Source organism: Cydia strobilella, chromosome Z, assembly GCF_947568885.1.
Source record: "Cydia strobilella chromosome Z, ilCydStro3.1, whole genome shotgun sequence".
Lineage (NCBI taxonomy): Eukaryota > Metazoa > Arthropoda > Insecta > Lepidoptera > Tortricidae > Cydia > Cydia strobilella.
The window spans coordinates 58,764,730-58,780,550 of NC_086068.1; the positions used below are offsets into that span (position 1 = coordinate 58,764,730).

The 15,821-nt window shown below is 40.7% G+C and overlaps 1 protein-coding gene across 2 annotated transcripts; it reads left to right on the forward strand.

The window, feature by feature from the left end:
• Positions 1-891: 891 nt before the first annotated feature.
• Positions 892-14,447, forward strand: LOC134755205 (pre-mRNA-splicing factor 38B-like). Of its 2 annotated transcripts, none has more exons than XM_063691727.1 (7): positions 892-1,096; positions 1,166-1,291; positions 3,884-4,008; positions 4,632-4,767; positions 11,232-11,445; positions 13,179-13,304; positions 14,205-14,447. In XM_063691727.1, the coding sequence occupies exons 1-7, from the start codon at positions 1,081-1,083 to the stop codon at positions 14,410-14,412; spliced, it is 951 nt and encodes a 316-aa protein (XP_063547797.1). In that variant the 5' UTR covers positions 892-1,080; the 3' UTR covers positions 14,413-14,447. The 2 variants fall into 2 exon arrangements, 1 of the variants encoding a protein (XP_063547797.1); XR_010129012.1 differs by having other exon boundaries at positions 893-1,096; positions 11,232-11,713.
• Positions 14,448-15,821: the final 1,374 nt, after the last annotated feature.

The following is a 15,821-nucleotide window of genomic DNA, read 5'->3' on the forward strand; positions in this document are numbered from 1 at the left end:
TGGATGCCAGCCCTTTAAGCCAAATCTCATACAAAAAGGGGCAAGCTATGATGGCGCCATCTCTGCAAACCTTTGACAGTTGCCAACCCCATTTAGTAGTAGTAGGATGCGTAGGCAAAAATCCAGGGCAACGCTGTGCTAGGTAGAAGACAGTAATATAGTCTTGTCAAACAACTTTGTCAGTAGAAAAAGGCGCCAAATTCAAATCTTCTGTGGGACGATAAGACTTCACGCCATATATTTTTTAAATTTGCCGCTTTTTTTCTACTGACGGAAATGGCTTGATAAACTATATTTACTACTAATCATAACTAGCGGCAAGATTTATACAGAAACCGCAAACAATGACATTGTGGTAACAATTAATAAAACAAGAATTTAAACTAATAAATTTAAGGGTAAACAAGGTATAGTTTGTCAAAGGACTGTCTCATTTCAAACATAGACAAAAGAAAAGGATGAGTATAGTTTTTTTTGTTCTTATTTACTGACAAGATTAGCTTGACCAACAACTTTATTTTGAGAAAACTGCAGTTTTGCTGCCGTTACAATAAACTATAGTTGGTCAAACCAAATTGTCAGTAAATAAGAACAAAAAAACTATACTCATCCTTTTCTTTCAGGTGCTACTACTTAAGACAAAGGTGTAAGACAAAGTATAAGTCTCTTTTTACGTGCTTTTTATATATTTGAAATGAGAGTGTTTTGACAAACTATAGTAACAATCGATAATTATGAAATATATAGTCGATTCGATTAGCCATCGGCAGAAACACCGTGAATGTCTAGCTTTAGCAAAATGGGGTAATTTCTTTTTACATATGGCAACATTGGACATGGATTCGGTTTGTGTATTCGGGTCATGAAAAAAAAAAATCGGTTTATGTTTCCGGTTTAGATCGTGCGCCGCCATTACTGCATAACGTCATGTCAACCGTGCGTGTGTAGTCAAGACTCAAAATTGTTCAACCCTTATTAATTGTATTATATTGATTGATTTCGTCTTTAAAACATTTTTTAATTTAGTTGACACGGTGCTATAGACTATTCACAACAAGTTTTAACGATAAGTATATTACAATGTCCGAAACTGAAGGTAGATATCGTACCAATTCATCGTATGAGAATGTTTGTTGTTTGATGCTAAACGTGACGTGATTTTCAGATCAACAGCAAAAGGCTGCGAAGACGAGCAAACAGCACAACGTACTACCAATATGGGGTAGTCAGGAAACCATGAATTTGAACCATTTAATATTAGCTAATATTCAGGGTTCGAGTTACTTCAAAGGTAGGTAAGCAAACATAACGACGCAGTGGAGTTTCGACAACAAAACGCATATTTTTTTACTTTCACTACCATTCGGAAAACATTAATTTCTTAACCATTTATAGGACACAATAAGGGAAAAATCACCACCCTAGAATATTATAACGACATCATTTCGTTATTTTTTTTAAGCAGAATTTTTCGAATTAATGTGGCATTGAAGCTTGAATTTAGAATTTATTATAATTTGTTAGAGTTTAACTTTCACATGTGAATCTAATTAAATGTATTGTAATCATGACAGGGGTCGGAAACCGGTATTTGCTCCATACAAAAATACCGGTATTATTACGTTCTTTTTCGTTCTTTTGTTTATAATTTCATTTTTAATGGGACGTTTTAATAATGCAAAATTGTTTCCTAAATACATGATTCAGTCCTACGTAATGAGCATAAAAAAATTCAAAATATTGGGCTATTTCGGGGTTTTAAAAAAATACCGGTTCCGAGCCCTGAATCATGAGCTTTAGGTACATTTATACAGTGATATTTTTGTAAACTCAATTAACCTTAATAATTATAATGAGTGATTCACATCTAATCTAGCAGCCTACTTAATATAACTAAATCTAGTTACTATAACTAATTATGATTCTGGCATAACCCACATAATTAGTATTTAAATGTATTTATTAATATAAATTGGTTTGTTTTTTATATACACGGTGTTTCACGACCCACTGAAAACCTAAAAACAGTTTGTTCAGAATCGATAGGAGAATCGATTGCGCTATATTCTGATGGAGGTAATTTTTTTATTGTTTTTTATTATTTTTACATCTCAGTCTACAAGTTTGTAATGCAACAATATCAATAACTAGCATTTGACACGTTATTTGTCAATGAGCAACACCCTTAACTGGCCATTGGTAAACCTTATCTCGTTGCAGTAAGGTATGCAAATGGTCAGTTAACAGTGTTTACGATGGTAACTAGCAATTGTTTGATGTTACTAAAACGACGAAGTATCTTGTGTAGAATTACCAGTCGAATAGAATTGTTAAGAAAACTAAACAACGAATATTTTTTAAAATTTTTATTGGATTAAAGAATAAATACTCAAGATGAGTTTAAAATATAAAAAATCTGTTCGGGAGTCTCAGGTTTTCAGTGGCTCAAGTAACACCGTGTATAGTATAGTTATCCAGACTCCGGGGCTCAAAAAAAAAAAGAATAGAACATCACACTCACACGTGGGTTTACGCATTTGACCAACAATATTACTTTCATTTATAACTTTTTCATTTTTTAAACCAGGAGTGTCCAAACGCTTATTTGACCTTAAAAATAGCCAAATTTCAGACAGCCTGGGCCAAGGTCATGGTCAATTAGGAGACTCCAGCCTTAAGCCATAGATTATTTTATGAAAAAATGTGCCATTTTCAACCAAAAGGGTACTTATTGTCGGTTGTCAATAAGGCGCCATTTCCATATAGCTTCATTTTGAAATCAACCTTATTGACAACCGACAAGGTTGAAAACGTCACAAATAATGATGTGCCGTCGGAAACTTTCCATTCATTTTTCATCGTTTTTGTATAGGAATATTAGGAATCAAAATTTTTCATTTCAAAAATACACACTATATGATGATTACACATTAAACACCTACACAATAAGAAGAAAACTAAATTATAGAAAAAATACTTGATTTTCCTTTATATGTTTCAGGCTTAGGACTGTAAAGGCTGGCGTCCACTAGACTCGCCGAGGCGAATCAAATCGATCGCAATAATTCGCCTTCTATACATGTAAGGCTGGCGTCCACTAGACTCGCTGAGGCGAATCGAATCGCAATAATTCGCCTCCTATATTTTCTAATGCAACTGCGTCAATGCCTGCGACTCTTCGTCAATGGACGCAGTTGCATTAGAAAATATAGGAGGGGAATCTTGCGATTTGATTCGATTCGCCTCGGCGAGTCTAGTGGACGCCAGCCTTTACTATGAATGGTAAATTCGATTCGACGCGCCGCGACCCTTCGTCAATAGACGCAGTTTCATAGTAAATGCACGTAAATGTATAGAAGGCGAATTATTGCGATCCGCCTCGGCGAGCCTAGTGGACGCCAGCCTTAATGTTAATGCCATTCTTTTATCTCATTCGCACTTGCGCCAGCGTCATTGTGAAACATTTCTTTCCATCTGTTTTTCGTTTCACTCTATCAATCAGCTCACCAATCTCACTGAACTAAAGGACCTAAAGACCGATTAAGAGCATGCAAAAAGATTTAGTTTCTTTCGGTCCTTTACGGGATTTCATTCTTGACAGTCCGTAGTTAGGTTAGCTTAGGTTATACCTATTAGCTGGGTCCACACAGAGCGAGCATACGCGCGAGGCAATTTCCTCGCGCACAAAACGGCCAGTGTAGACGTGCCTCAGACGAGGTGCGCTTGTATCGACATTGTAGACGTGCCTCGCGCGCGCCGCCTATGCGTATGCTCGCTCTGTGTGGACCCGGCTATTTACGAAGCAGTTTCTAGTTTTAAGGCAATCATGTTTATGAAAATAAAAAAAGATATAAAAATATACTAACAACCATCATGTTTCCAGTTCACTTGTTCAAGCTGAAGACCTACCATGAGGTGGTGGACGAGATCTACTACCAAGTGAAGCACCTGGAGCCCTGGGAGCGGGGCAGCAGGAAGACCGCTGGCCAGACGGGCATGTGCGGCGGTGTGAGTATGAGTATGAATTTAACATTTAGTTTATAAGTTAATTGACATGACTAAGAGGATAATGGACGACCGTTTCTCCATACAAACGTAGTCACCATTTTCTTCCTTGAATATTGACATTATGAACAGCCGGGTCCACAACGCGCGCGAGGCAATTTCCTCGCGCACAAAACGGCCAGTGTAGACGTGCCTCGGCCGAGGCGCGCGTGTTATCGACATTTTTAGACGTGCCTCGCGCGCGCCGCCTCGGCCGAGGCACGTCTACACTGGCCGTTTTGTGCGCGAGGAAATTGCCTCGCGCGTATGCTCGCTCTGTGTGGACCCGGCTAATGATTATTATAAAAACAAATTTCTCATAGATGTGGTTAATATACATCAAGTATTTTACAGTACATATGGTGCAAATTTACCGCATTAGTGCGATAATTAGCACATTACGTAACTATACTACGTAACATAACTGTACTATGTCGAAAATTCAATGGGCCATTAATGTACTGTGAAACGTTGTATGATATTTTTTTCATTATTTTTCGCACTTGTATTTCTTTGTATTTTTCGTAATGTACTATTAAATACGGTCAAATACCCTATTATAAAGTCAATAACATATGTATCTCCAGGTTCGCGGCGTGGGCGCCGGCGGCATCGTCTCAACCGCCTTCTGTCTCCTATACAAGCTGTACACCCTGCGTCTCACCAGGAAGCAGGTCAACGGGCTGCTGCAGCATACAGACTCACCGTATATTAGAGCGCTGGGTAAGTTTAACATAGTACTAATAGTAATAGCCTTTATTTCTTCTTCTTCATTTCTTGTTACCCCCTGCTGGGGTGTAGGGCTCGAATCTTGTTTTTCCATTGACTACGGTCTTTTTTTACAGTTACATAAAATTACAATTATTATTGGTTTATTATTTGCATGTCGCGTGTGCGGAAAAGGCCTCCCACAGTTTTTCCCATTCCTTCCTATCCTGTGCTGTTCTCCACCAGTATCTGTCGAAGTTCACTAGCTCGTCTCTCCATTTTTCATTTGGTCTTTTTTGTTTTCTTGCTATTCCTATTTGTGACCATTCTGTGACACGTTTAGTCCACCGGTTATCCGTTGTTCGACATATATGGCCAGCCCAGGCCCATTTGCTCTTTTTTATTGCGTATATTATATCTTTTACTCCAGTTTTCTCTCTTATTTATGACTTCATTTCTGATTCTGTCCTTAATTTTAAAAACATTGACCGTTCCATAGCTCTGACAGATTTTCAGTTTATGAATATGTTTCTCAATGGGGCTCCAGGTTTGGGCACCGTAAGTTAAGGTAAATAGGACAGCAGTATCAAATACCTTTTTCTTTATGACCATCGACATATCACTCTTCAGAATTCAACATACTCATGTTTAACCTTTTCGACACCGTGTCAAACACAAAAGCTGTCACTCGGACGCCACGTCACCGAAATATCAAAACTGAAATTGAATATGCCGTAGGTCTATGTTGCTCTGTGGTCTGTGACGGATTAATAGGTCTTTGGCGTTAGACCTGCGGTGCCGATATATCGGTTATTGGCGTCCAAAAGGTTACGAAAGTGGACGTTCGAACCGGTCGTATAAATTGTCAGTGTTCGGATAATTGAGGTTCTACCACAGAATAAATAATAGTACTACCATACAGAAAGGAAACTTCCTAACAAACAGAAGTTATTAGGGATAGCCTTTCGGCTATTTAGGGTTGTCAAATTCAAGTCGTTATCTTATTTGTGGTCGTGCACGCAAAGGGACGTCAAGTTGTGTCAACCCCAATAATTGCTCGGAGCAATGATTAGCCGAACGGAGCCGAGAACACCCGCAAGGAGGAGTTTCGCACCCCTGGTTCTACTGTAATAAAATGGCCACAAACTTACTACTAACAGGAGATTCTTTTTGAAAAATGATTATTGTTATTGATTTTCAGAGGTTTTTAGCGTTACGAGCGTTCGCGTTTGCGTTATGTCTTTTTTTGTAGGGGATTTTGAACAGCGCGCCAAGCGGGACGTTTTGGAAACTCAAAATCCCATACAAAATGACACTTAACTCAAACGCGTAGGTCACGTCACGCTATCAAATGAAATATACACTGCGGGTACTGTATTATTTATCAAGTTAACTGTGTAAAGACATGAATACTGTATTCAATGTATAATTTTAATATTGTATAATCATGCCACAGAATAAGTAATAGTATTATCATACAGAACGGCCACTCACCGCCCTGCCCCGGCTCGAATTACCTCGCCCCGCGACAGCAGATTGACGGCCGTTTGTCGGCCGCTCAGTATTATTTTTAAACAACTTACACTATGACGCATGCCGCGTGTACAGACGTGCCGTTCACACATAGAAACGCAAGTGATTTATGATGTGTAGCGTGTCCGCCCTGTGGTCATGCATAAGCAATATGTTTTACCATATTCATTGCATTGCGAACGTCATTCGTCTGCAATTCTGTATCAAATTGTAATGATTAGCATCCTGTATATTTTTCTGTGGTTACAAACAAGCGTGCGGCCGCTCTGATACTTAGCTATCCATCATAAGAAGGGGACGACCGAAACACTAAGCCCCCATTTTCCTTCCTGGATATTGACATTAAATATTTTCACATAATATAATGTATATTGACCATGTCAATAAACGCACCTCGGTCTCCATCATCAGAGGTTCCTAAAACTGTCATTATTATTTAATGTTTGTTATAAAACATACACCAAGGCACCTGCGAATGCGAACTATGTTAGTTATTTAAGTCTTATTTGTGACTTTCCATCAGATAATGATCCTTTTACTTCTTAACCCTTTCTGATGGAAAGCCACAATTATTTTTGATGCGCTTGTAGTAAACTAGAATCTGCCGAAGCTAACTTTGCACGGATTTAGAAGAAAGTTATTTGTCTGTATTATCACAGAATAAGTTATAGTGTTATCATACAGAACGGCCACGCACTGCCCCGCCCCGACTCGAATTACCTCGCCCCGCGACAGCAGATTGACGACCGTTTGCCGACCGCTCAGTACTATTTTATGACGCATGACGCGTGTGATTTTTGATGTATAGCGTGACCGCCCTATGCCTATGCGGTATGAATACTTTGGATATTTGATTCTAACTACTAGCTTCTGCCCGCGACTTACTATGCATGTAATGTCGATGTTGATGATTGATAAAAGCTATCCTATGCCTTTCCTCGGGCCCCAAACTAACTCAATACCAAATTTCACCTGAATCGGTTCAGCGGTTTAAGCGTGAAGAGGTAACTGACAGACAGAGTGACTTCCGCTGTTAAAATATTTTTTTTTATACTACGTCGGTGGCAAACAAGCATACGGCCCGCCTGATGTTAAACAGTCTCCGTAGCCTATGTACGCCAGCAACTCCAGAGGAGTTACATGCGCGTTGCCGACCCTAACACTCCTCTCCCTCGAGCTCTGGCAACCTTATATTAGTAGGACGTGAAGTAGCTATGCGGGTTATGTAAAAAAAAGACGCTTTGTACAAGGAATTTGGTACTCTGACCCGGCCTGTTCCTCTCTATCGCACGGATGCGGCACTAAAGCACAGAATAAGTAATAGTATTATCATACAGAACGGCCACGCACTGCCCCGCCCCGACTCGAATTAGTATTATTTTTAAGCAACATACACTGACGCATGACGCGTGTACAGACGTGCCGTTCACACATAGAAACGCAAGTGATTTTTCATGTATAGCGTATCCGACCTGTGAATAAATTATGAATGCCAGTCCTTACTTTAGTGAAAGTAAAGTTTTAGCCCTGGCGAATTTATCTATATGCAGTTTCTCTCGGGTCAAAAACTTTTGCCCCGCGCAGCGCAGCTCGTGGTAACTGCTCAGCGGAGCGAGGTTTTTTTACATACTTATCTCTGTAAATCGCGCATTTTTTAGTTTTTAGGGTTCCGTACCCAAAGGGTAAAAACGGGACCCTAATATTACTAAGACTTCGATGTCTGTCTGTCCGTCTGTTACCAGGCTGTATCTCATGAACCGTGATAGCTAGACAGTTAAAATTTTCACAGATGTATTTCTGTTGCCGCTATAACAACAAATGCTAAAAACAGAATAAAATAAATATTTAAGTGAGGCTCCCATACAACAAACGTGATTTATTTGCCGTTTTTTTGCGTAATGGTACGGAACCCTTTATGCGCGAGTCTGACTCGCACTATGCCGGTTTTTATATGTTTTCCGAGCAAAGCTCGGTCTCCCAGATATTGTAATATTGTAATGTGTAAAATGCTTTAGCGAATGAAACGTATTTATTTACTGGAATAACACACACTTGTACCTAAAGTACTTAATAGAGATAACAATTCTAAATTAATTTTACAAGTGGGCAAAGTTTTTGTTTAACCTCTCGTGCTAATATTGACACCCGAGCAAGTGAAAGATTCCAAAATTGAACCAAGAGCGTAGAGAGTTGTTCGAAAAATGGAATCTTGAGCGTTGCGAGGGTTTAAAGTTGAAGGGTTAAACAAATTTTGCCACCGACACGCGTGGCTCACTCCGCGATTTCGTCGCGTCGCTACAAGTACACGCGGCCCACACCAATTTTGGCGTCTAGCCATAGTGGTTGCCGCGCACCGCTACGGAACGGACGCCTGCTCGCGCTTGCGCCACCTAGCGCCATCTGTCGTAATAGACGCGTTTTGTTAGAGAGTGAATCTTACTTCTCACTATTATTTTATCTTTCACTCACTATTATTTTTATAATAGTGAGTGAAACCGTACTGATCTAAATATTTTGAAATATGTCTCACGATAGTGAATCTTCTGCAAAGCCTGACCAGTAATATATGATCATTGTCAAGAGGGCGCTGTTATTCTCATATAGGGTGACAGTTCAGTATAGTATGAAAATATTAGTTCCGGTGAAATTCCGCAACATTGCGCGTGATAATATATTCCTGGTCAGGCTTTACCTAGTACTATTATTTATTCTGTGCCACCGAGTGAAATACAGAAATGTTCACTTTAGTGAGTTAGTCCTGCCCCGAGTGAAATAAACTATGTTAGTCTTACCCCACCTTACCTGAAACTGAAATAGATTTTAAATAAATATTATAGGTGATTCTTACACAGATTGACTAAGTCCCGCGGTAAGCCCAAGGAGGCTTGTGTTATGGTTACTCAGACCATATCTGAGTATAATATATAAATACTTAAATACACAGAAAACACCCATGACTTGGGAACAAATGTCTGTGTGCTCATCACACAAATAAATGCCGGATTCGAACCCAGGACCATCGGCTTCACAGGCAGGGTCACTACCCACTAGGCCAGACCGGTCGTCAAAAACGAAAGAAAAAGCCGACTAAGCCCGGTGCCGAGGCCGGAATCGAACCGCCGCGGCGTCTTCAGTTTACGCGACTAACGCCTTGACCACTAGACCATCCGGCCAGCGAAGGGCTTTGTCACTTTTTAGGGTTCCGTACCCAAAGGGTAAAAACGGGACCCTATTACTAAGACTCCGCTGTCCGTCCGTCTGTCTGTCTGTCACCAGGCTGTATCTCATGAACCGAGATAGCTAGACAGTTGAAATTTTCACAGATGATGTATTTCTGTTGCCGCTATAACAACAAATAGTAAAAACAGAATAATATAAATATTTAAATGGGGCTCCCATACAACAAGCGTGATTTTTTTACTGTTTTTTTCCGTAATGGCACGGAACCCTTCGTGCGCGATTCCGACTCGCACTTGGCCGGTTTATTCTTTAGTATATGACATCCATTTCAGTTTATAAGATCCCGAAAAATAGAGAAAAGGACTCCTCTTCCGAAATTGGGTACAAAGTGTCAATTAGCTCGTCACATGTTGCCATGGTAACGTTCTCGTGGGGGTCACCCTTAAAACCCCGGTTTTATCGTATTTATATTTAACAAACATACATTTTTGTGGTAGTTATAAGGTCTTTCCACTATAGGTCATCTATTAAGCATGTTAATTAGATCGTTATACAAAAATCCTGAAAACTTTGCTACTATTGATTGTCCCCTGACCGATGGAACAGAATAACAACAAGAAATAGATGATCCACCCTAATACCAAAGAGGATATAATAGGATAGAGCGGTACTGTCATAGTAAATTTTGTAACCACAGTAAATTCACTGCCATCTATTGATACAATTTAAAACTAAAAATGAAGATTTATAAAAATACGATAAAATGTATTTAAATACGGAATTTTTTTTTTTATTTGCATTAATTATTTTTTTAATACAGTTGCTCAAAAAGTGCTACTTTACGTAGCTGTTTAGCGTGCGGAAAGTTGGTATTCGCTTCGCGAACTAGTGCTTTTTACTTTTCCAATTTTTGAAATTAATACTTGTTTTAATTCATGACTACTTATTGATGAGTGTTAATATTAGTTTCCTTTAAACGTCGTAACCAACATAAAAACCTACTGTTAATGTAAGAATACGAAAAATATACATATTTCATATTTTATTACTTACCTCTTTATCATTATAACACGTTTATTTTTTAATATTGAAAATTGAAAAACCGTTCTTAATAAGTTGTCTGTATGGAACAGAATAGCTCTGGAAGGTAGAGGTAGGAATAGCTGCCGAAACGCCTGTCAAAGAAGAAGCGTTTTTTCTTACTGTTTCCAAAGGCAACATGCGATATTGTTTTTATTCCTTACTTGTTGTTTTTCTTATTTGTGCCGTTTTCAACCAAAAGGGTAGTTAATGTCGGTTGTCAATAAGACGTTGGTTCTTCCCATAAAGCTTCAATTTGAAATCAACCTTATCGACAACCGACAATGTGGTACCTTTTAGTTGAAAACGTCACATTTTATCGCAACTGTATTAAAAAACGTCGTTCGATACACGTGCGGAAATGTCATTCTTCACTCGTCCCGAGTCTTGCCACTCGCCTACGGCTCTTGGCAAGATATCTCGGTACTCGTAATGACATACTTTCGCACTAGCATCGAAATGTACTATTATGATTTTGACCCATGTTCTTTCACTGATATGCGTTGAAATTGTTTAATAACAAACGAAACTGTCAACGCCCTCTATACGAGAGTAGCCCAAAGGTAGTAGCGCCATCTGATCGAGAATCAAATTTTCGTGATTTCCGAGGCACGTTTTTTCCTTAGACTGTATCCGTCTATTACGGAGGTATATCTATCTTTGCTAATACTAATTTTGCCTTCCAGGCTTCATGTACATCCGCTACACGCAACCCCCGGCCGACCTATTCGACTGGTTCGCCGAGTACCTTGACGACGAGGAGGAGATTGACCCTCGCGCCGGCGGTGGCGGTACCACGACCATAGGGGCCCTGGTCAGACAAATGTTGATCAAACTTGACTGGTTTAACACGCTTTTCCCGAGGATACCAGTGTCTATACAGAAGCAGATGGAGCTCAAGTAAGTTTATGTTCTTTCAAGGTCGGTACCACGACCATAGGGGCCCTGGTCAGACAAATGTTGATCAAACTTGACTGGTTTAACACGCTTTTCCCGAGGATACCAGTGTCTATACAGAAGCAGATGGAGCTCAAGTAAGTTTATGTTCTTTCAAGGTCGGTACCACGACCATAGGGGCCCTGGTCAGACAGATGCTGATCAAACTTGACTGGTTTAACACGCTTTTCCCGAGGATACCAGTGTCTATACAGAAGCAGATGGAGCTCAAGTAAGTTTATGTTCTTTCAAGGTCGGTACCACGACCATAGGGGCCCTGGTCAGACAAATGTTGATCAAACTTGACTGGTTTAACACGCTTTTCCCGAGGATACCAGTGTCTATACAGAAGCAGATGGAGCTCAAGTAAGTTTATGTTCTTTCAAGGTCGGTACCACGACCATAGGGGCCCTGGTCAGACAAATGTTGATCAAACTTGACTGGTTTAACACGCTTTTCCCGAGGATACCAGTGTCTATACAGAAGCAGATGGAGCTCAAGTAAGTTTATGTTCTTTCAAGGTCGGTACCACGACCATAGGGGCCCTGGTCAGACAAATGTTGATCAAACTTGACTGGTTTAACACGCTTTTCCCGAGGATACCAGTGTCTATACAGAAGCAGATGGAGCTCAAGTAAGTATGTTCTTTCAAGGTCGGTACCACGACCATAGGGGCCCTGGTCAGACAAATGTTGATCAAACATGATTGTAACACGCTTTTCCTAAGGATACTAGTGTCCATACAGAAGCAGATAGCTCGAGTAAGTTTATGTTCTTTCAAGGTCGGTACCACGACCATAGGGGCATTGGTCAGACAAAGAGGGCTATCGTTTTTTTGCTCACCAGTTGGCGCCTCTATTGATTCGAAATGTCTAATGTGACAAGTGACATTAGACATTTCGAACTTTGCGAAGACCACCATCTACACTAGCGCCCCTAGCGGCGAATTCATACGCGTTAGCCCTCAATGCTTATCAAGCTTGACTGTAATGTCACGCTTTTCCCAAGGATACCAGTTCAAGTAAGTTTATGTTTTTTCAAGGTCGTTACCACGACCATAGGGGCCCTGGTCAGACATATGCTCATCAAACTTGCTGTGCGTGTACGAACTTGTTCGGTGCGCCGTCTCATAGGGAACGCCATTCAACACAACATCATCACTGCAACGTTGCCGCTCCGCTCTGTGCATGCGTGCATGCAGCCGGTTTGTCCCGTCGGAGCTGCAATGACGACACACGCGCATGCCCACGTCACCCAAGCGGTGTGTCGTTTCTTATGGGGTTTCTTAAATTACAACGCAGCGGAACACAACCGGTGTGGCCTGGCCTTAAAGCTAAAATGGGAAAAAGGCATGTGAATCGTCTTGAATATTCTATTCTCTGTTTTTTTTTTAAGCCTACTAAGTATCCCACTGCTGGGCAAAGGCCTCTCCCCTTGATTTCCACGACTCCCGATTTGGTGTTTCCACCGGCCAGTTGTTCAGGAAGTTGTCCAGGTCATCCCGCCATCTCCGTTTGGGCCTGCCCCGTCCACGCCCCTCTACCGGCATCCACGTGGTGGCTAAGCTAGCCCACCTCTCCGGATGCATGCGGTGGACTTGACCGGCCCAGTCCCATTTGAGCCTAGCGGTTTTCTCGCCTACGTCAGCGATGCCGGTTTTTGAGCGCAGTTTATAATAAAGAAAGAAATTTACGCAGGTTAGGAGAACACAACAGGAACACAGCGCCAGCCAAGCCGGTGGCGCGGGCCTACAACCCGGGCAGGGCGGAGCCCGACCGGCGCGACCACGACGACCGCGACCGCCGGGATTACGGCGACGACAGGTAGCATTATAATCCGTCACTTAATTAAGATATAAAGGACCACAACCACACACATTAATCTATCCGATGGGTAAAAGTCGCACAATGTTTAAAGACATGTTTTGACTTCTAATTTAAAAAACTACTTCCGGTCGCTGTGAGGTGTTGTAAAGGATTCTTTGAAATTCGACATTATGGACGGTATATAATATCCATGTTCGATGTTTGCGAATGCAAAGTTATCTTGGTCAGACTCGTAACCCATATACAAACGAGACAGAAAATGAGCAATTTATCGCACGAAATTGGAAATTTAATTTTTTTTTTATTATTCCCATATAGAATAATAAAAAAATACCTGTTTCGAAAAAAAAAACTTTTTTTAAACTTTCAAATACGAGAAAATAACGGTACCATTAGATTCCTTACATTTTATTTAAAAAAATATTGTACTGCAACAATATACATAAACGCAACATTTCACCGACAAAATCGCAATTTCCTTGTTTTCCATACATCGGAACGGCTTCTAAGCAAAGTGACACAGTGACGTCACGATGTGTTGCCATTTTGTTAGAGCGTTTCGTGATGTTTATTATAATGTCTGGTTAATACAATTTAATTAAGCAATTAGCATTGTTCATTTTTTTTAACCCCCCATTTTTATTTTATTTTCTGAAAATATAGGTTCATTTAAGATACCAATTTGAATGATTTAGTAATTCATGGCTCGGTTGAATATTATTAATATTAAAACTGTTATTAATATTACAAGGCCATATTATTTGCCAGTGATTACTTAATTATTTAATACCGAAAAAAAATATATATCTCGTATTCGTATTCTTAAAGACATGTCCTCAAATAGGGACAGCGGGCGTAAATGGGTTAATTAACTAAATCTGCATTTTACTCTTACAGATCAAAAGAGAGACAACGAGAGCCTCCAAAGCGCGACGACAGATCGCGAGAACACGACCGCACGCGCGACCGCGATCGGGAGCGGGACCGTGACCGCGACCGCGACCGGCGCGACCGCGACAGGGAGCGCGACCGCCGCGACAGGGACCGGGACCGCAGAGACCGTGACCGCCACAGGTCGCGGTCGCGCGACCGCAGATATAGATAACGTGTAAAGAATAAAGAGTAATTGATAATGTTTTAGGTGATGTTTTACTAGCTCAACCTCATACCCTATCCCACTATACCTCTCGCGTCAAATGATTGTCCAAATGACAGTTCATTTTTTAGGGTTTCTTACCCAAAGGGTAAAAACTGGACCCTATTACTAAAGCCGCATTCACATTTGTCTGTCGTGTTGTGTTGTGACGAGTCCAAGACGAGTCACGTATCGGTTTCGTAAGGGCCCTCCACACTCGTGCAAGCCGCAAACGCGAGTGTGGAGTCTAGTTCGCTAATTCGCGAAATCGACTCCACACTCATGTTCGCAGCTTCGCGCCGCGTAGTCTGGAGCGGGCTATAGATTTCATATGGTTGCGTTTACATTTGTCTGATGCTCCTCGTGAGTATTATATTCTTTGGTCTGATGCCTGATGCATCAGAAAAATGTGAACGCAACCATATTAAATGTATGAAACCCATACCCGTCACAACAAAGCAGAGGGGCTACCGCGAAAACCGAAATTCGCAAATTGCGGGGATCTTTCTCTGTTACTCCAATGAAGGCGTAATTAGAGTGACAGAAAAATGCCCGCAATTTGCGAACTTCGATTTTCGCGGTTATAGACCAGGACATACAAATGTGAATGCAGCTTAAGACTCCGCTGTCCGTCCGTCTGTCACCAGGCTGTATCTTATGAACCGTGATAGCTAGACATTTGCAGTTTTCACAGATGATGTATTTCTGTTGCCGCTATAACAACAAATACTAAAAACGGAATAAAATAAATATTTAAGTGGGGCTCCCATACAACAAGCGATTTTTTTTTCCCGTTTTTTGCGTAATGGTACGGAACGGAACCCTTCGTGCGCGAGTCCGACTCGCACTTGGCCGGTTTTAATATGGAATATCTGTCTCGTAAAATGTATCAGACACTTTGGAAGTGTAGCACATTCATTTATATAGAAATGTAACATTTGTAGAATAAGTGTAATAGCGTAACACACCATCGCACCGCACCAAGGTCATTGTGCTCCGTGACCTTGGTGCGGTGCGATAGTGTGTTACGACTATAAGGTTGCTTAAACTTTAGTTTGTCAAAGGACTGTCTCATTTCAAGCATAGACAGAGAGAATCATACTATCTTTGTCTTATACTAGTACTAGCACTCAAAAGAAAAGGATGAGTATATTTTTTTGTTCTTATTTACTGACAAATGACAATTTGGTTTGACCAACTACAAATGCAGTGTGCAATGCAAGCACTTTATTAACCCATTCTGCGCTAATTACGACACGTCGTTTTGCCTCTACCTGCGTAGCATTATAGCTACATACCGGGAAACCCATGTTAACGGCTACGACCGTAGCTCAACAATGAATGTGTTAAGCATTCATTTGGCTTGATGTTAATCGATT